The sequence below is a fragment of the Lygodium microphyllum genome, chromosome 30 (assembly GCF_053477565.2).
Source record: "Lygodium microphyllum isolate KBCC chromosome 30, Lygodium_microphyllum_v1.1.10, whole genome shotgun sequence".
Lineage (NCBI taxonomy): Eukaryota > Viridiplantae > Streptophyta > Polypodiopsida > Schizaeales > Lygodiaceae > Lygodium > Lygodium microphyllum.
This window is the reverse complement of record NC_141164.1, coordinates 119765468-119786843: the sequence shown is the minus strand read 5'-3', so window position 1 is coordinate 119786843 and position 21376 is coordinate 119765468. Positions and strand designations below refer to the sequence as shown.

General features: G+C 41.5%; 1 protein-coding gene across 2 annotated transcripts; it reads left to right on the top strand.

The window, feature by feature from the left end:
* Positions 1-915: 915 nt before the first annotated feature.
* On the top strand, positions 916-19950 carry LOC148010288 (uncharacterized). 2 transcript variants are annotated; one of them, XM_087673455.1, is made up of 7 exons: positions 916-1071; positions 1490-1966; positions 2105-2278; positions 18246-18296; positions 18384-18580; positions 18814-18901; positions 19554-19950. In XM_087673455.1, exons 1-7 carry the CDS (start codon positions 1051-1053, stop codon positions 19812-19814), a joined length of 1269 nt encoding a protein of 422 aa, XP_087529581.1. In that variant the 5' UTR covers positions 916-1050; the 3' UTR covers positions 19815-19950. The 2 variants fall into 2 exon arrangements, with proteins under 2 accessions (XP_087529581.1, XP_087529580.1); XM_087673454.1 differs by lacking the exon at positions 916-1071 and adding an exon at positions 1079-1352.
* Positions 19951-21376: the final 1426 nt, after the last annotated feature.

Sequence of the window (21376 nt, the reverse complement as noted above, 5' to 3'; positions counted from 1 at the left end):
TCATTAGACTCTTGCCACATTGGATAGGTGTTTGGTTAGGTGGATCCTTTAATTATAAGATAGTATAAATACAATAATATGGATATTCAAATAGAGGCTTGCCATGCACATGTCCATTGATTTGTGTGTTGGTGGGAAGACAAGTTGGGTTATAGGGTAGATGCAAGTTTATTGGAAGGATGGACCCCATAAAAAAGGAGAGAGAAACAAGGCCAAGTGGAAATGATGGTTGTGATAGAGAAATCCAAAATGTTCAAGTAAGAATAACTTAAGTGAGTTAACAAAGTAAAGGGCACTTCATGCATTTGCTAGAGTCCTTGTTCATCTAGGGTCAAAGTTTATAGGACACAAACACTTTTGAGCCTACTTTGGTGACTTGCAAAGGTCAATTGACTTGAGTGCGTCCCAAGTCATAGTGTTTAGCATGTCCATAGCTTTTGGCACCACCCTAAGAGCCATAACCCATGCATGTCCATAGACTTGCATGAGGTAGTTATCTACTAGCTGGCAAGCTAGAAACACGTAGGTTGAGACCAATGGTGGACCCTAGGTATCATACCTCTTGAGGGGAGAGAGAAAGCTTGAATGTCGTTTGGAGAGAGAAAAAGCCTATGCTATTTCCCACTGCACCCCAATCAATCATTGCCACTCCAGGGCAACTTTTGAAAGTTAATAAAGTATCTTCAAATTTAGACTACTTTGTCTCTTTTTCAGGAGTTAAAATTTAGAGGCACATGACACATGGAATAAGTCAATCACTTTGATGACTTTTGCAAGTCGACTGACTTGTGTGTGGCTGGGCTCTGAGTTCTACACTCTATCTTGCTACGTTGAGGGTAGAAGTATTGGCTCTCCCTTAGCTAGATCTCCCTTGGGTAGCTAAGCTTTTCTAGGTGGCAGTCCACGTGGACGAAAAAATCTTATCTCCAAGTATCGCTTTTTCATAGTATCCCTCCTGCAGTGACCGGTGTATTCATGTCCCACCCTCTAAGCTCAGGTTCAAGCTCAAGCCCGTGAGAGGCAACCTTGCAGGCTTATTGTCGGAGAGATATGGCTACTGCTTCTTCCTCTGTATATTCTCCGTCATTTTGGGTGTCTTTTCGTTCGGTCTGCATGTTGCTCTTTCTGTTGTCCATTGGATACGTATTCGTTCTATAAATGGATTTTCCTATTTCCCCTTGTCTTTGCTCTTAACACCTGCATTTTCGGTTCCTCTTGCATTTTTTGTTTCCTTCTCCTGGTGTTGTTGATTGGATATGGCTGAATTCTAGAATTGCACATCCCTATTTACCATGTCTGTGCTCTTGATTCCTGCATTTTTTGAAGTTTTAAATTGCGGACTGCTGAAACAAGTACTGTCACAATTGGATTCGCATATTTGCCATGCCTCTGCTCTTGTTTCTTGCCAATTTTTTGGTACATTAATCGGGAGCTGCTGAAACAAGCATGGCAGCTCACTAATCTGCTCTTTTCTCTTTGTTTTGTACAGGCATCTCTGTATTCTTTAGTACCAGCAGAAGCATCCATCTCAAACACTCATCAGAATGAGATTCCAGGAAGCAGGACAGTCAATCGACTAGTCTCGTACAACGGTCTAAGAAAATGTAGCTTGCGCAAATGTGAACTCAATCTCCGATTATCGTACAGGTGCCCTGCTGCACACCGATGCAGATCTGTCAATGTGATGGCTTCTGCAGATTCGTCCTCGCCTTCCTTGATCAGTCTTCCTTTGCACAATTTTATCAACATTGATGGTAAAATTATCCCCCCTCTGGAGCCAAACACACAAGCCACTGTGTTTGCTGTGCTTGACAAAAACAAAAAGGTCCAGTATATTGGGTTCTCAAAAGATATCAGAAATTCTTTGAGGATTCTGATGGGTCGGAGGCCTGAGCATTGCTACCACTACAAACTATACAATCTCCCTGCTCTGGACCAGGAGAAAATGCTTCAAACCAGACAGCAGGTACCGTTTCTTTGTGCATGTAATGTGCTTTGCATTAAGCCACTTTCTAATCGCAGAGATTTTACTTCTATTGCAAGAGGCTTGAAATATTTCTTCTATTTCTTCGATTGACTGTGTACTGCCTGCGCTTGGTTGCAGTGGATAGATGAACTGGGTGATGCGCCCACTGGTAATTCAGACCCAACTCAAAAGAAATTTTGGGAACAACCAGTTGAGTCAGGGTCCATCTCAGAAAGGGGTCGAGCTGCTGCTGCAAAAGCAAAGGCTAAAACTTTGCAGCAGATGTTTGTTGACAGGGGGATCAGAGAACAGGTACTGCTTGAAACCGCAAGTGATTTAATATGTAATTGTCATTCACATGCATATGGCACGCTTGAATGCACTAGGTCTTAGTCAGGATGGATGTTGAATCTTTGGGCTTTATGTCTTGTAATCTTTTAGCCATGTTGTCCCTGAGAGATCTCAGCATGCTTTTTGTAACTGCCACCAACAGACATGCAGAAATTGCTTAAGCTTTACATGTCCCTTCTCCCCAAACATAGGCCTTTAAACTAGAACAGCTACACTTCGTTTTTATAATAGAATGTGCCATTCAGTATGTGTAGCTCAAACAAAGTCTCATTTTTGAATTAGGAACAGGTGTGCTTGCTGAATGGTAGCTCCACCAAATGATAACATCTTCCCATAGCCAAGTGTCTAGTTTCTTTTGTACTTTTCTTCTCACAGTGTTTGTACACAGTTTTTAGGGAAAGAAAATTCTGTGGTTCCTCATTTTCTTGGAGGAGATTGTTTGATGGCACATATGGTTGTGCTGTTAAAGACTCTAGGAAGAAGTGTATGCTGAAATGTAGTTCAGTTCCTTGTATGGGACACAGAAGTTATTGCTGATGTACGGGTTACTTAGATACAGGATATTGAGGTATTTATGGTTTGTCAAACGCTAGAGCTGAATAGACACAGTTGTGAGTCACTGCCAGTACCAAAGGAACCTTGGGAGAGCGGAATTCATAATGGAATATCAAAAACTTTGAACTGTAATGATGGGATCTGAACGAGAGCACATTTCTTTCTGAGGAAGAAAATTGTTCAAACCCCACATGTAGTGAACCTTTCTTTTAATGACATGGGGTTTTCAAGGGGCTTTCAAGTTGATGTTAGACCTGGAGATCTGAGGACCTACGACTTGTTCTAGAGAGCATTATTTGATCGATGTGGCAGCTCTCTTACAAATAGGCCTTGGTAGCATCCAATCATTTGTGCCATTTACTGCATACGGTTATTTAGACTTCCAGTGTGCTTTGTTCTTGACAGCAGTCTTGATAGCCCCCTCCTCTTGCTCAAAACAAGGGCATGCTTGTGCCATTGTTTTCAACAGGAGGTTGGTCAGCTCAGTTTTGTGCTATGAGTCAAAGTACCGAACTAACTGATGGCAGCAGAGGCATTGGCTTACCTAACATGTGACTCTGTTGTTGTGCCTTTTGTTGAGACTAAGGGAACTCCCATGATTGGATTGCTGCTCTCCGACTTGAGGCACACCACCTTCATTGTTGATGGTTGGAAAGCTAAAGTATGAACCAATGGGAGTTATGTGCACTAGGAACCTATACTGGAAAGACAATAAACTTGGTGTAAAATATCTAGGGATCTGGTGAACAAGTCACAGGAATGTACACTTGCTCCCAAGAATGGGCTTTGAATCTCAGTACTATAGTCCTAGATTGCTAGGACCTGAGGGTGAAGTCAAATCCAGTGGTTGCTGAACTGTCACCTCAGAGCAAGTCCATGACATTTGAGGAATGCTGGCTGAGACACAGTTCTGTATTAACCTTAATCCTGATCTCAATGATGTTTCAGTAGAAGAGTTTGTTAGAGGCTTTCCTCTCCTAGATTCCTACGCCTAGCAAGTGGGTGGGATATTGATTTAGAAAACTTTGGAAATGTTCTTCATGCATGTTATTATTATGCCAACTTGACATGTGTATGGGCTTTTCCATGCAAATGTAAGGATATACCAAGCATGAAGAACCTTTTGATGTGTAGATGTTAATTAGTTTGATGGTTTGAATGGTAGTACTCTTTAGGTTAAGACGTTAGCATCACTTTCTGCATTTGTTCCTTAAACAAGGTTCTTGGATAGTAAACGGTCCCTACCATTTATTTCCTGCAATCATCTGTGCATTGCTTCTCACATTTCAGAGAACTTTGAATTTTCTCTTTTGCCCATAGCTTCTGGTTGATTAGACCAACAGTTTTACACTCAATAGTATTCGTCTTTAAACCTTAGTTTTGTCATAACATCTAATTTGTAACCTTAGTTGACCATATCAAAAGTGGGTGCGGTGATGGAATTGTGAGAATCTGCTGTAAGAGACTGCACAACACAAGAGAAAAGAAAGAGATTGCAAAGAAAGAAAAGAATACTGCAAAGGGAATTCAGAAGAATGTTTAGAAAATGGAATTTGTACACCAAGACAAGAGGGCCCACAAAATGCTTAGACACTCATCACCTAACTAATCTGTTAACACCCTTTCTCAAATCATGGATGATTTGGTACAATATAATATACAATGATAATGATGCATCATAGTACATGTAACAATGACCATTAGAGTAGAACCGTGGTGTTGAGCTAAAACATGCCTTTCAGCTGATTAGTATTCTTAAACAGCCCCAAAACACACTTAATTAATGAAAAACCTTAAAAAGGGGAGTGGTCTGAGAGAGTTTCAGTGGTCTCCCAAAAACCCTAATTCTTTGGGGCACCCTTCAACATCTATAAATAGGCAAGCTGCCCCCTTTCAGCCTTATCCCCGTTTGTGCAGGTTTCACACCCTTGAGTGCAGGTTTTAGCCATCAGTCTACCTCTACATGGTTGTTCAGCCTTTGAGATTGCTGCCACCTCTCCATCAGCCCTTGCAGTGCCCTGGCGCCTTCCTCTAGGCTGTCACCCACTGTTTGGTGCCTTTCTCCAGGCTGCGTTTGGCATCTTCCTGTTATCCTGCTCTATTTTAGTGTCAGTTTGTCATCTCATGGCTGTGAGCTCCTTTCAGAGTCTGGCAGGAGACAGAGGAGCTATGTCAGTTTAGGTGTTGCTGATTTTTGTTGTGCATTCCCTTCTTGGATGGTAGTCAGCCTTTAGTGGCTGTTTTTTTGTGTTGTTGGCCAGTTTTGGCCAGGTCGGCCGGATTTGGGCCAGTCAGCCAGTTTAGTGGCTGGGGGGCTATTTATAGCAGCCCACTCCCCCCCCCCCCCCCCCAAAATCAGCCACATATACTGTTTTGCAGATTCAGCACACACTTCCTCCTCTTCCACTCCGGCATTGGTGCTGCCTTTGTTTCCAGCCTGATTTGGTGCCCTCACTGATGCTTCAGGCTGCGTGCAGGGACTGATCAGTCGATTTCAGTGTATTCAGCATTCATTTCAGTCAGTGCAGATTTTCTTCCTTCATTCTCTGCTTTCTCTCTCTCCCTCCTCTGTGTTCATGTTTCTTCTTCCGTTGCGCACTCTCACATGGTATCAGAGCCTAACTGAGAGCACGGAGGATCTTCCTTGACAGAGAGACACCATCCCCTTCTTCTACTGCTGCCGATTTCTCTCCAACAACCAAGGCGGCCCATACTGGCGGCTCCAACCCTTGCGTTTGCTGCAGGCGGCAGTTTCTTAGGCTGCCACGTCATCAACACTCCTCCCCTGTGTGCATTTTCTACAAGGCGGCTATCCCTATAGCTGGGCGACACTCCTCCTGGCTGTGTTTTGCTGTTCTGCAGGTGGTTCCACCTTCTGTCGACCCTCTTCTTGCTGGCGACATCCTCCCAGGCTGCGTTTTGGTGCTCGATGGCTTCTGTCTAGGTGATCTTCATCAGACATCTTTGCACTTTGTAGCTCTAGGTGTTTGTAGGCCTCCACAGCCTGCGCTTTGGTGGTTGGTGACCCTTCTAGTGGTCATCCTTCGGCATCGGCAAAGTTTTCTTTGGTGTGTTTGGTGTTTGCAGATTTGGAAGATGTCTTTCCAGTTTTCAGGCTTTGACGACTCAGAGGATGAGCTTCTTTCTCATCATTCCTCTGAGCAAAGACGGGATTATCAGGAGTTTCGTGATTGACGACGGGAGGAGTCTCCTCACACCCGTCCTTTTGTCCATGCATCTCAGAGGGTTCCATCAACAGTGAAGGTTCCATCGGTGAAGACTGCTTTAGATGTCCGGATGCCTTCCTTGATTCCCTCGATACAAGTGCCCATACTCCCTTCCTTTCCGAAGGAAGACAAGTTGGATGGTTCCAACTACTCCCTATGGTCGTGCAAGGTGGAGTGCATCCTCGATACATTCGACCTATGGGAGCTTGTTTCTTCACACATCGACCGTCCCCCCGTGGATTTGTCAGATGGAGCTTCTATGGACTGTGCAGCCTTGTGGGATAGGCTCAACTCTCGAGCCTGTTCCTTCTGCAGCTACATCACCTTCTGCAGCTTGCATTTGGTCCCAGACCAGCCAGGTGACAGTTCTTGCACACTCCAACTACTTGCATTTGGTGTCTCTTCCTCCAGGCGATAGGTGTTCGTCTGCCCTTGAGTATCTGTACACTCTTACATTCATTGGCAGTATTCATTTACTTTAGAGTTGTGTTCTTCTCTCCCCTCTTCTATTTGTGTTTGAGTTTTGAGTTTTTGCGTTTAGGGTTTGAGTTTTGAGTTTTGCGTCTAGGGTTTGAGTTTTACTTTTTGTGTCTATGTCTGTCTCTTTGTGTTTCTGTCGGGTTCGTATACTCTGTGTTTCCTCAGTGCAAACCCTAGCAGTTTTCTTCACACATGGATACCCAAGTAGTGAGTGATCAAGATGGCTAGAGAAAACTTGGTGCTGAGGTGGATTATACTAGCTCCTTAAAAATAGAGAAAAATCATAGCAGCTCTCTATGTTTGTCAACAATGCATCTCTAGTACCATACATGACCATCATGTCAGCAATGCCTCGGAGCATTTGTGACCATGGATTCCCCACCTTCGACCCAGACGACCAAAGTGTCCCCTCATGTGAGCTTAGACTAGGAGCCAATTCCACTCGCTGTCAAGAAACAAGCCATCATGAACTTAGGTGTCAAACCTAGCTCCATGTTTCAAAACTTGCTAGACCTTGGTTGATGCAGAATGGAAGTTGCTCTTTGGGTTTGTTGCATATGTATACTTGTATAGATGAGGCCCAACTATGTCTACCTTCCCCTTCCCCCCCTCCCCCCCCCCCCCCCCCCAAAAAAAAAAAAAAAACCCATTACTCTCCGTTTGTGGCATTGGAGAGTTGCAAGGGATGACTGCATTACTAGCGCTAGAATGGAGCAAGAGGGGCGGCCATGCTGTTTCTCCTCTTGGCAAAAGATGATCCCTTCCATGCCTTGGCCTTTAACTTGATCCGAGGATCTAAATTGAAGTTGGAGTTGGAGAAGTATGAGAACTCATTGGATGAGTCTTCTTCCGCGATGTTGCTAGCTCCTTGCAATCCTCGTGTAGGTGTCCCTTCTTCCCAATGGTAGCATTGGGCCTTTGTCATCTTTTTCATTTCATCCCTCTCTAAAAGTTGTAATGTCTCATTATGGCCACCATAGCGTGATGGAAGCCTCCCCTATAACCTCAATGATGCCTTGTGCTCAAGTAGAATGGAGGTCATATGTGTAAAGCTTACTAGTGTTGATGATGTCTAGATCTGTAGAGCATTGGTTACTCTAAACTCTAGAGGAAGCTTCTAAAGTCCCCACTAGATGAGCCTCTAGAAGGCAGACCACATGTGCCGAAGTTGATCTCGCACCTTTCACCTTTGTAACACACAGTGGAACTGACAACACTCTAGAATAGAAGGGATGCAAAAAGAGAATATGACCAAAACTTAGCACAAACAACACTTGTGTCATGGGTATGTGGAATTTTATTGCTTTGCTAATGTGACTTGCACATGTGAGACGCGAGTTAATTATCATATGTGCTAATGTGACTTGTCAAGAAAAACAAGTATGCTCTGATATCATGTCAATAAATGACTGAGCAACCAGAGAGAGAAAGGTTTGTAGGGAGAAACACAGTGTATACGGAAAATGACTGAGCAAACATAAATGGATTGTCTCTTGATTGGCAAACGCCAAGGACAGGGGCTGAAAATCTGACACCTGGATAATGGTGATGGATACCAACTGAAGGTGGAGGGCATAAGATGTCAAACGTAAGAAATCCACCATTAGGATGTTGTCACCATGATGAGGGGATGGTGCCCAATTGGAGAGGAAGAAGCCATTGCCACCATGAATGCATGTGAGGGAAGAAAGTGGCTGCCTTTCGAATCTTTGAGGACTCTGTGAAGCTCCCCCTTGAATAGGGTGCATCAAAGTGCTGAATGAAAGTTTAAGCTTTCAGCCTATCTTGTACACCATTGAAGGACTCAAACTTGACTGCTTTTCCACCCTCATCATAGTCTTTTGTTGGCCCTTTGGGTGTTAAGTTGTCATACACTAGCTATTGCAAAAAGGGTGCATTTGCTGAATTTACATTAGAACCAACGCCAAATGGAGCATTTGCATGACCAACATTGTGCCCCAGGCATCAAACTAACAGTGCCATACGTAGAGTTTTGCATATTTTCAGTCATATCTGAATACATTGGGCCTTGCACACCATGCATTGGTTTCTACATACCATAGGAATTTGTGCCATACATTCCCATATGCGGTCCTTGTCCAATCATATCATGAAAAATCGTGCTTCCATCAAAATATCCTAGCTGCCCCATCATATCATGCATGCTTGGCTGCCCAAAATCCATTGGATTGGCACTTCCGTGGATGACCTTGCATTTGCATTCCTTGCCTTGTAGGTACCAACTGTTTCATTTCATCAGTATCTTTGGGAGCTTCAAATGAAGGATGTGGTAATATCTTTCGTGCATCTTGCTGTCTTGAAGGTGTAAAAGACGTCTTCTTCTTCTTGCCTTTGTTGTCCTGCTTTTGAGCATTCAAAAATCTGGTAAATTGAGGATCCTTTGCCAATTCAGCAAAGAGATTTGTTGCTGTCCTCATTCGATTCTTGAACTAGTTATCAAATTCCTCTTCATTTTATTGGTCATGAGCCTCCTTATGCCCTGAAGGACATGCGTCTTGTCCAACAGCAACATTTTCAGCTTGCTATCCATGGTCTGAGCCTTATCCAAGGTCAGGCTTTGCATTTCCTTCATTCCCATGTGAATGCTCATATTGAGAGGCATCATCATTGCTTGAGTCCATCTCACTGTATGAAGACAAATTGCTGTAATTTCTTAGCTGAGAGTAAAAATCAGCACTAGCACAAAGCTTTGGCTTGCGATCGGGTGTCTCTAGCCCACTAAATCAAGGGATTGAGTAGTAATCCTGTCGATGGAATCATGAAACCAACCTTTCTCCTCGGATAGGGTGGTAAATAACCTGATTGAGCACTATTTACAACAATTAACAAATTTACAAAACTAGTAATCGCGGCGATGAAACCAGAAAGCTAGCCTTCCTCCTCGGATAGGGTGGTAAATAACCTGATTAAGCACTATTTACAGCAATTAGCAAATTCACAAAACTGAAATGCACACTTTACCATGTAATCTTGGACATTGGACACCCTATTGGCTCCAAAACTGGCGTCCCTTTCTGTATTCCAACTTCCCTTGCTGTTCAAAATGACCAGTAAGTCTTCAATCTAATTTGCCCCTTGATTCGGGCTATCAATTGGGCTTCATGTGCTTTGATGGAGATAGAAAATGCCCCAAATTCATTGATTTTTTGGTCCCTCCACTTGAATTTGATTGAAAACAGCTTCAGTCCTATTGAATCCAAGTCTTGGAGCTTTCAATTTTTGGCATGCTTCTCAAGGCTGTTGCTAAACCTTAATTTCGGTTGTAGATTAGGGTTTACAGCAAAGAAATCTGAAATTTCTTAGCCTCTGGTGATCTCAATGCTATAATCTTCAGAGCAAGGCTGGGAGATGAAAGAGAATGTTAAGGAGAGAGAAAATTCAGACTTTCTTCGCAAAGAACTGAAAAAAATTAGTCATTTACTTTTGTCGCCCTATCTCAACACCTTGTGGATGCAAAGAATTAAAGAAAATTAGTTATTTATTGCTGCTATCCTATCTCAACAGCCTGTAGATGCTGTCATGTGTTGTTGATTGGTCTTCTCCTACCCTTGGCTGCCTCAGAAGTTCCTCCAATGGTTGCAATTCGAACTAGTAGCATCTCCTCTCTCTCTCTTGCAGACTGAATGCACTAAAAATGCCTCTCTTTAGTCTCTAAAGACGTTTTTCAGTCTTGCATGGGCATTTTTGACAAGTGGTAGCCTTTCCAAATGGTTTTTTGAGCATTATTTATAATTAAATATTAATGTTTAATATTTAAATAGTAAAAATTAATCTAATAATTATTTCGGTGCCCTTAAAAATAATCTGACTGGCCCATAATTAAATTGGCTAGGTAACTTTCATTCCCAGGTGTCTTTGTGCTATCTTTGACCATCAGATTAGTGTTAGGTACCATCAAATGCCACTTCTCTAGTATCATCAACCGACACTTTTGGCCAAATGAATGACTTAGGCTAACAACTCACGCTAGATACTACCAAGTACCTATGTGGTATAACTTATAGCAACTTTTACCTTTGACATCTCGTGATTTTCTCAGGTCCCAGGCTCGTAATTTTACTCTAACCCCAATTACACCTCACATGTGTTAGCAGAGTATTTGTCAGCTCATGTGTGAGTCTGAGCTTGATCTGGGCTGGGCATTTTTATTAGGTATTTTAGGTATTTTTCTGGTGTGGCATTTTATGCCATTGGGGCATTTTATGCACCAGTCGGCCAGCTTTAATGCTGTCCGACCAGCATTATTGCTCCCCACTTTTTCAGCCTATTTATACTCAGTGGCTCCTCCTCAGTCAGTCACTTTATCTTCACCATCTGCAGACTCTGTAGAGAGAGGAGCCAGTGCCAGTGCCCACATAGCCAGTGACTCACTGTTGTATGCGACTGTCTCGTGTTCAGATATATGGATTCCATTTCCCGTGCATACATCTGAGTTCTCATCTGTATCGTGTTCTTTCTTTTCTTTTTGTCTTGTGTTTCAGCAGTTTATTTCAGCACATGTTTATGCTTTCACCGCTGCTCCACTTCTGACAACATGTGCAACATTTACTTAACCATGTGATTAAGAATTTATCCACATGTTAAGTGAGGTTTCAAAAATACATGTCCTCATGACAAGGGCCGCAGCAGTTATATGCTTACAGCGATTCCAATTGGGCTAGAGATTTTCTTGTCACTCTACAAGTGAAAATTGCTTCTTTCTTGGCTCTTCTTGTGTTTCTTGGCTTAGCAAGAAACAATCCATTACTGCCACATCGTCTTATGAAGCTGAATACAATGTAGCTTTTGATACTACAGTTGAATGTGTATGGCTGAGATATTTGTTAGCTGATTTTGATGTATTTATCACAGAGCCTAATCCTTTGTTTACTAGTAGATAGAGTACCATTGCAGCGGCACGAAAGCGAATGTTTCATGCATGTACGAAACACATAGAGATACATTATCGCTTTATCAGAGAGGCTACATTCAAGGGATATCTGTCTTGTCTATTGCCCTATTAATAATAATGTGGTATACATCTTTACCAAAGCTCTTACTCGGACAAATGTGAAGCATTTTGCAATGCTTTAAATTTGATCTCCTTTGCTGGATGATCCTTGCATGTTGATCACTTTTCACTTTAGGGGGTTTTGTTGGGTTTTACTCATGTCTATGCTCACATAGAAGTGTCAGTGATTTGCAGTAGGATATAGGGGTACTTTTTACTTTGTGTAAGAGGTTTTTTCCCCCAGTTATATTACTCCTTGTACATTTATGTTACACAGTTCAGTCACTTATCACATATTACACACTTTCGTGTGTGAACGGACCTTAGGGCACTTACACAACCCTAAAGTCTAAGGGTTGTACTTTTGTACTTTATGTTATACACTTTGAACCTAATGAAGTCTCGAGCTGTTCTACACTTTTACTCCCTCTACTATCTATACTCTGTATGTTGAGTTGATAGATGCTGTCTTTGATTTAACATGTACTATTCCCTTTGTTGTTGCAAATGGTGAACTTAAAAATCTTTCAGATGTGTTATATGTTTTAGAGATTAAGAGAAATGTACTATTAGTTGCTTCTATAATTGATCTTGGCCATGAGGTGAAGTTTACTAAGACAAGTATAGAAATTATTGACAGTGTTGGCAAAGTTGTCGATAAAGGAGAAAGAAGGAACTTGTATGAGCTAAGTGCTCTTACTTCCACTGTTGGTTTAGGCACAAGTAAACTTTGGCACGAAAGATTTGGTCACATTGGTTTTGCAGTATCAAAGGAGATGCATAAGCAAGATATGGTTGCTCACCTATTTGGAGTAACTAAAATGAAGGAACCATGTGAAGCTTGTATGATGGGCAAGCAACAGAGAAAGGCATTTTTAGAAGAAAGTAAGAATAGAGCGAAGGCTTCTCTAGAGTTGGTGCATGCTAACTTGTGCAGCAAATTGCCTACACAAGCATGGGGAAGATCTTTTTATTTTATGTTGATTGTCGACAACCAGAGTAGGAAGATGTGGATGTACTTCCTTCATAATAAGGCTCAAGCTTTTGGTAAGTTTAAAGAATGGCTAAAACTTGTTGAGAATGAAATGAGGCAAAGTGTGAAGAAGTTTAGAACAGACGGTGGTGATGAGTTCTGTCCAAAGTAGATGCTCTGATGGAAGCATGGAAAATTGCTGTAATAGACTATTGAACACGAGACAGAGGAAAGATAAACATTGTAAAAGAAAAGAACATTGTATAAAGAACTCAGAAGCAAAGAGATGCTTGGAAAATGGAATCCATATACCAAGATATGAGACAGTATAGAATCAATGTGAGTGACCGGTTGTGAATGCACTAGCACTTGCTCCTCTCCCTCCACCATAATTTGTTAAATAATGAATGACAAATGATGCATAATGATTGTGGAGGAGAAGCTTGAATAAATAGGCAAAAATAATGCCATAAATGATATCAAGTCGGCCAGCAACAAATGCTAATATAGCCATCATAAAATGCCTAAATAATCTAGAAAAGATCTGAGTGTGCTAGCCCACTGGATCATATGTACAAACTCAGCCATGAACCGACATATCTGCTAATAAGTTTAACTTGAAGGAGTTTAAAGACTTTTGCAAGAGTGAAGAGATTAAGCATCAATTGACAATGCCTCATGCACCTCAACAAAATGGTGTTATTGAATGTAGAAATTACACTATTGTAGAAATGGTAAGGTGTATGCTTAAGGGCAAGGGATTGCCTAACCGGTTTTGGACAGAAGCTGTTAATATTGCACACTACATTCTCAATGGGAGTTACACTAAGGCTCTTAAGGGCAAAACTCCTCATGAGGTTTATTTTGGTAAGAAAGCATCTGTCTCACATTTTAGAAATTTTGAATGTGAATGTTATGCACATTTTCCAAAGGATAAGAGAAACAAGTTACATCCAAAAAGCACAAAATGTATCTTCTTCGGTTATAGTGATGAGCAAAAGGCTTACAAATTGTATGACCAAGAGGAGGCAAAGAAGATCATAGTGAGCGGTGATGTGGTGTTCAAGGAGCAGCCACGTATATTGGAGGAGGAGAATATAAGTTTTCACTTTATCATCCAGTGAAGTAGTCCACTATGAATCTATCCCAAGAGCTGTCCTTACCTTCAAGGAGGAGGAAGCATAATCTTCAGATGATAAATAAAAAGTTCACCAACATGCAATTATGCTATCGGAAAAGCCTTCGTTGGAATGGGTGAAGCAGCTCTATGAATGCAGTAATCCTATGCCTACCATAGTTGAGGAAAAGAAAGATGGACCAAGGAGGTCTCTCAGAATAGAGAAGCAAAGAAAGGCTTATGCTCACATATTCAATATGGCCTTGATGGCTGAGATTATGAGAGAAGTAAAGGAGCTAGCAAACTTGGAAGAAGCACTTGTTGATCCAACATGGAGAGTAGCTATGCAAGCTGAGTATGATAGCATAATGAAGAATGATACTTGGGAGCCAGTGGATTGGTCAGAAAGGAGGAAGATTATTGACACCAAGTGGGTCTGGAAGGTCAAGTACAAGGCTGATGGCAACTTAGAAAAGTACAAAGCCAAATTAGTTGCACATGGATTTTCACAGGTTGAAGGATTTGATTTTCAAGAATCATTTGCTCCAACTGTTAAAATGACCACTATTCGCACAATACTTGTAGTGGCCACTCATAAAAAGTAGCTAATTTACCAAATGGATGTTAAGTTAGCATTCTTGAATGGAGACCTCAAGGAGGAGGTGTATGTGGCTCAATCACTAGGATTTTAGACCCCCCATTTTGAGAGTAAAGTTGTTAAGTTGAAAAAGGCATTGTATGGGGCTGAAATAAGCCCCTAGAGCATGGTACTAGCGGATAGATAAAATCTTTTTAGACTTGAATTTCAAGAGGTGTGCCTTAGATGCTAACTTGTATGTTTACAAGGATGGTGAAAAGTCTGTAGTAATTGTTCTATTTATGGACGACCTTCTTATTATAGGTAACTATAAAGATATGATCCATCAGACTCAAAAGGCTTTGAGCTCTAAGTTTGAAATGATAGACTTGGGGTTGTTGCAATTTTGTTTGGGGATTGAAGTTTGGAAAAATCTTCATCTCTCAAAATAAGTATGTATGGGTGATCTTAAAAGCATTTGGCGTGACCAAGTGCAAGGAGATAGCTATACCTAGGGAAGTCAATGTGAAGTTATCCATTGAGAATATATTAGCACTCGCAGACATTGGGAGGTATGGGAGGTTGGTTGGCAACCTCATGTACCCGTGTAATACTAGGTTAGATATTAGTTTTATTGTTGGTGTTTTAAGTAGATTCTCAAACAAACCATGAGAAAGACATTGGAAAGCTAGGATGAGGGTGTTCAGATACTTAAAGGTAACTCTTGACTATGGTATCACATATAGTTCTGGAAGTGCTCTTATAGAGAACTGTGACTCAGATTGGACAGGTGATAGTGATTACATGAAATCAATTTCTAGATATTGTTTCTCTTTACGTTCAAGAATATTCTCTTAGATCAGTAAGAAGCAACCTATTGTGGCATTGTCTTCTATTGAAGTAGAGTACAAGGCAGTTTGTTTTGCTGCATGTAAAGTAGTATGGTTAAGGAGGATCCTATGGCATATGGGAGTACAGGATGAAGATCGAGTAGTAGTAAGATGTGACAATTAGAGTTGCATTGTCATTGCTAAAAATCCAATTTTTCATGTATGCATCAAACTCATTGAAATTTAGTATCGCTATGTGCGTGACTTCATCAAGGATGGGATAGTAGAGCTAGTCTACTGTTCGATGGAGGAGATATTTTCGCCAAATCTCTTATGAAGGATCTTCTTTGAATTCATCTTTAGAGACTCAACGTTGGGCTGAGGATGTAGTTCACTTGTGTGTGGACATCGAGGGTGGGTGTTAGATATGCTTGATGCCCCACCCTCGTAAGGTGTCACCAATGATCCATGGTGCTCTAAGTTGTAAGACCCTCATTGGTTGGGTCCTGACTTGTATGTTAGGTGAGGTTCAGGTGACCGGATGGCAAAATGATGATCTTTGTGGATCTAGCCTTTGGGCTATATAGAATAGTTATGTTGGTAGCAACTCAAGGCACATTGCATCCAGTTGTGGGATGTGGGAGTTATCACAGACCTCTATTTTGGGTATGGGGTATGTGAAAACAAGGGTCTAAGGACAACTGTCCCGGTAGTACTTAGTGTTAGCTTTTGGACTAGACCAGTCTATTAGCGGCTAAGGTCAGTGGTGACATCAGAGACTAGGCATTAATTAATTAATTAATTCTAGTCTAAGAGCTAATAACTGTTGATGGATACTTGGAAGACAAGTTGGCCTAGCTAATTTAATTATTGGCTTGTGAAATTAAATTTCTAAGCATTAGAACATTTATTAAATTAATTTTTTGAAATAATAGTTTAAAAGTTTAGTTTAATAGGTTGAATAATGTTGGAAAATGGAACTAGAAGGCTGTCACTTAGCAAAACTTACCCATGCAAGTGGAAAATACATTTTTGGGGGCTGGTGGAAGTGGATTAGTCATTTGTAAGAGAGGAGGCAACTGTTAGAGAGGGAGGAGAAGTTGTTGAATTATTCTATAACATTGGAGACCTGGCTGGAAGCTGAAAGCAGCTGTTTGAAGGCTGTCACTTAGCAAAACTTACCCATGCAAGTGGAAAATACATTTTTGGGGGCTGGTGGAAGTGGATTAGTCATTTGTAAGAGAGGAGGCAACTGTTAGAGAGGGAGGAGAAGTTGTTGAATTATTCTATAACATTGGAGACCTGGCTGGAAGCTGAAAGCAGCTGTTTGAAGGCCTACAGCAATAGATGATAGCCCTAGAAGGGCCAAAACAGGCAAGTGATACTAGTTAGAGGTTGGCAACAACAATTTTTTGGCTCCCAAACTGAAGGTGTTTGCAGGTCAGACTGTCCTAATTAGGGCAGTAGCAAGTTGGAGGTGGTTTTTGCGAAGAAAATCAGAAGTTTCTCTCTCTATAGCATTCTCTCTCATTCTCTAGCCATTTCTTAGCTTCCCTCAGTATTTTCCGACATTAGAGAAAGAGATTTCAGTCAATCTTTGCTGTAAATCTTAATTTATAGTAGAAATTAGGGTTTGTAGACATCTCGCAATGCATGCTCAGAATTGAGGGTCTAGGACTTGAATTCCAATAGCTGAAATTATAGAATTTTAAGGAGATTCAAGACCAGCCAACCCAATCCTCGGGCGAACCATGGGGCCAATTGGTTTGAAGGCTTTGTTGGTCATTTATGACATTAAGAGGCACTTGGATAAGTGGATGAGATCAGTGCATCTTAGTTGTACTCCATCCATTTGCAATTGAAGATAAAGAAATACCACAAGGGGCCTTAATTTTGGGGCTAGCAAGTTATCCATTGTCCAAGATTAAAGAGGTAAAGTCTGCATTTTGATTTTTGTGAATTAATTCTTTGCTATAATTATTGTTAAATTAAGTTATTACCACCCTATCTAAGAAGGCAGGCTGGTTTCAAGTCAAGGGTTCACAGAATATAGACGACTGCTGCATAGAAAACGATGACTGTTGAAAGAAGAGAGTACACATAGGATACCAAAACATAGCCAAAACAGCAGGAAACACAGTGAGCAATGCAAGGAGCAGTCATAGAGCCAGACAGAACTGTTGCCCTGCCTGTAAAAGGGCAGAAAACACAGTGTCGAGTCAAAATTAGGAAAATGCAGAGTGCTGAACCCAAAACACAGGCTGGAAAGTGTTCAGAAGAGGCCACTTCAGCATCAGAGTGATTGCCCAGGCTGGAAATCAATCACACAGCAGGTAGGGAGCAGCAGTCAAAAGTGAGGGCAGATCTGCAACAACAGACAACACCACCACAGGATCCAACATGGACATCTGTTACCATCCTAGAATTCGGTGCATTACTGCAAGTGCGATAATCTGCTGTATGAGACTGTGAGACTGTGTAACACGAGAAAAGGAAGAGACCGCAAAGAAAGAAAAGAACACTGCAAGGAGAATTGAGAAGAATGCTCAGGAAATGGAATCCATATACTAAGGCAAGAGACAATCTGAGATCGCATAGTCAGTCACGGGCTGTGGGCACCAGCTACCTCTGCAGAAGATCCTGCAAGTATGGTGAATGCTGAGATGACAGGAAGAGGGAGTAGTCAGCCTATAAGGAGGCTCTATATCAGTGAAAGTTGGCCAGAAATAAAGGCCCCCAATAGATCAGGTTGGCCAGAAAAAATGCTGGTTGGCCATATAAAACTGGTGCCAAAAAAAATACACCTGACAAAATAATTAAATATCCAGCCCACATAATGCTCAGACTCACTCATGACCTGACTAATCTGATAACAGACACAAGAAGTTTATACTCGCACTGTGCTATTTTGTGTGCATATAGACTGTGGAAACATAAATTATGTAGCACATGTTGATTGTTGACCTTACAAACCTGTGGTAATCAAACTGCTTCATCTGTGCAATTAAAACATATTCATTCGTTCTGATGATTTTCTTACATTCAGATCCTTCTTTGTGTGTGCACATTCAATTTATATTGTGTTTTAGCAAAATCTTCCTGTTGTCTTACTGTGCTGACAATTCTCTAATTCTGTTGACATCTATAACAAATTGCAGTTGGTCTATGATCCTGCTTTGCTGGAGCAAGGCAAGTGTGACATACTTCCTGTAAGTCTCTTCAGTGGGCTGACTGTAAACTGCTTGGCCTGGATATATTGAACCTCGCTAACAAAAAGTTGTTCGTGGTACTCGTAGGAAAAGTTTTCACCTGAGGAGGCTCCTAGCGAAGAATCAGTCAGCAAAGCTGATGCATCTCTCAAGAGGAAGTCGTGTGCTATCAAAATACCCTCAGGTGGCATGATTGAGTATGACATATTGTATGAGATGAAATACAGGACTAATGGAGGGTGGATGTATGACATTGCAGTAACCAAAGACGATGAGCTAACCAGGTAAGCACATCTAATTTAGGGGAACTTGAAGCTAGATGATTCTGTGAAGGGAGGGTGTCACACAGCTGCATGCATCATTGTATGCGTGCATGTTGTGTCTTGCATGCTTATTGCATCTATTTCAGCTTTACAAGATGCTGGAGGAAGATGAAATGTTGTTGACGTTGATGATGGATTGGTGTTGACATGTTACTGGATACACATGCATCATTGACCCCCTCTCTCTTGTGCAGGCACCGTGTCATAGTAGGGAAGTTTTTCCCTGATGCTGTAGAGATACCTGAAGATGACTTCTTGGAAATTACCATGGGATTCTTACTGGTATGTGCTAAACGTGTGGTCTCTCAAACTAGGAGTTATCTACCGATGTATGAGTGCATGCAACCCCAGCATACATGCCAATATCCAGCTAGATAGATGTTCTCAAGAAACAAATATGTGCTAAACGTGTGGTCTCTCAAACTAGGAGTTATCTACCGATGTATGAGTGCATGCAACCCCAGCATACATGCCAATATCCAGCTAGATAGATGTTCTCAAGAAACAAAGGGAAAAGACTGCCCTTGCAACTGAACGAAGCAAATTGGGACGTCTAATTTCGTTCTTCCCACCGAGACCTTAAAGTTTTGCATTTAGATTGGTTTAACTATGTTATTGTTGGATGGATGTCCATATCCTTTTTCTTTTCTTTTTTTATTTTTTTCAAAAGGCAGGATATGCACACTACATGTCCCTTTGATCCTAAGTCATTGAGTTAATAGCTATCATTAGTCTTTCATAAACATTTACATGGTTTTATTCGATTGGTCTAGAGATATATCCTGACATTTATATTAACAATTTTGGGATCTCCCGCGATTTTGCTTGACATTTTCGGCTATTCACTTCAATATACTTTCTTTTTTTGGGGTTATTTAGCTTTGTACGAAAATAAACTGTCATGACTGGATGCGCTTATATTTTATTTGCGCAGCACAAGAAGATCCCGCGGCACACCGAGGGGTTGCTAGACACGGTAACGTTTCCCATCAACTACTTTGCGATCACGGAGGTGTGCCAGTTCTTCAAGGACTTCGACAGCTGGTTCCCATCCAAGCTCCCTGATGACTTCTGGAGGTTCCAACGAACAGAACTCTACGGAGCCGCCATTGACCCACCTCCCCCAGTTGGCCCCGATGATGACATTGTCCCCCTTTCGGTGAGTAGGAGGCAGCAGGCATCATCATCCACCTGATGTACCCACATAATTGATCGAGGCTTCTCTGTCTCTGTGTCTCTCTCTCTAGCCACAGCGTTGGTACTGGCAAATTTTGCTGGACTTTAATTTGTAATTTGGTTCTTGCGAGAAGATCTTGGCTGGTGTATCCATTCTACCTGCGAGCATCGAGCTTCAGAATCTATAATATCGAGACAGAGAGAGCCGGGGGGCGGGGGCTGTGGGGAAGAGCGGTTTTTTTTCAGGAACATGAATTCCAAAATGTAGAGAGAGAGAGAGAGAGAGAGAGAGAGGGAGAGAGAGAGGGTAATTACGAAAAAAAAAAAGAGAGAGAGGGTAAGGGGGAACAGCGGTTTTTTTTTAGGAACATGAATTCCAAAATGTAGAGAGAGAGAGAGAGAGAGAGAGAGAGAGAGAGAGAGAGAGAGAGAGAGGGTAAGGGGGCCAATGGTGTCACTAAAAATCGTGAGTCGTTTAAACATGGTAGGAACATGAATCCAAAATGGAGAGAGAGAGAGGGTAAGGGGGCCAATGGTGTCACTAAAAATCGTGAGTCGTTTAAACATGGTAGGAACATGAATCCAAAATGGAGAGAGAGAGAGAGAGAGAGAGAGAGAGAGAGAGAGAGGGAGGGTGGCAAATGGTGTCACCAGAAATTGTGGTCCTTGGAGCTCTTACCACAAAGCATCCTTGAAATTTTGACATGCTGTCGACCTCTACATATATAGTGGCATTAAGTAGCAAAAATTTCATCATGCATCAGTGCATCCTCAAACATAAGATAGAACCCATAGTGAAATGCACTCATACTTGAGAGGGTCATTAGATTGTCTTCAAACCCACATCACTTGTAGTAGCGCTTCACATGAAAAGCAAAAATGCAAGGAACTTTAAAGTGCGAACATTTTGGCTTGTGTTAAAAAGGGGGGAGGGGGGTTCTCTATCTATCTTTGAACCCTTTTAGGACAAAATTTGCCAATAAGCATTGGTACACATGACAATGAACCCTTTTAGGACAAAATTTGCCAATAAGCATTGGTACACATGACAATGAAAATGAGAAAATGTGATTCAAATATCATGTCCTTGAGTTGAGTGATATTGTGCTTTGGAAGGCAATCATATATGCGAGTCATACGCAACATGTGCAAAGAGACAAAGACGTGCACGTGTGTGTGTGTGTGTGCACATGTATATATTTGTACATGTATAATTGTAGGGGGGTGTATAAGAGAGAGAGAGAGAGAGAGAGAGAGAGAGAGAGAGAGAGAGAGAGTGTGTGTGTGTGTGAACCTTCAAAGATGCTTAGGGCCAAATAAATAACTCAAATTTTTAGTTATAATTAACTTTGGGGTGCTATTGGTGTGAATGAGAACTAGTGAAAGCTGTTAAGAGTTACATTATAGATCAAGGATCCTAAAGTGGCCTGATGCTCTGCCTTTATGAACTCTTATATGATGGCTTTGCCTCTTGAATTACAAATTCACCTTCATTCCTAATCGCCCTTATCTAAGCCAACTCATGTCATCATGCTTGTGTTGATGTGAGCTCATTTGTAATCTACATTTTTGTTCCTTAGA

Coding starts and splice junctions, on each gene's coding strand:
- LOC148010288 (XM_087673454.1), top strand. CDS start 1,293: ATGTCTGTGCTCTTGATTCCTGCATTTTTTGAAGTTTTAAATTGCGGA. Junction 18,297..18,383: donor GCAAGTGTGACATACTTCCT/GTAAGTCTCTTC, acceptor TGGTACTCGTAG/GAAAAGTTTTCACCTGAGGA. Junction 18,581..18,813: donor AAAGACGATGAGCTAACCAG/GTAAGCACATCT, acceptor TCTCTTGTGCAG/GCACCGTGTCATAGTAGGGA.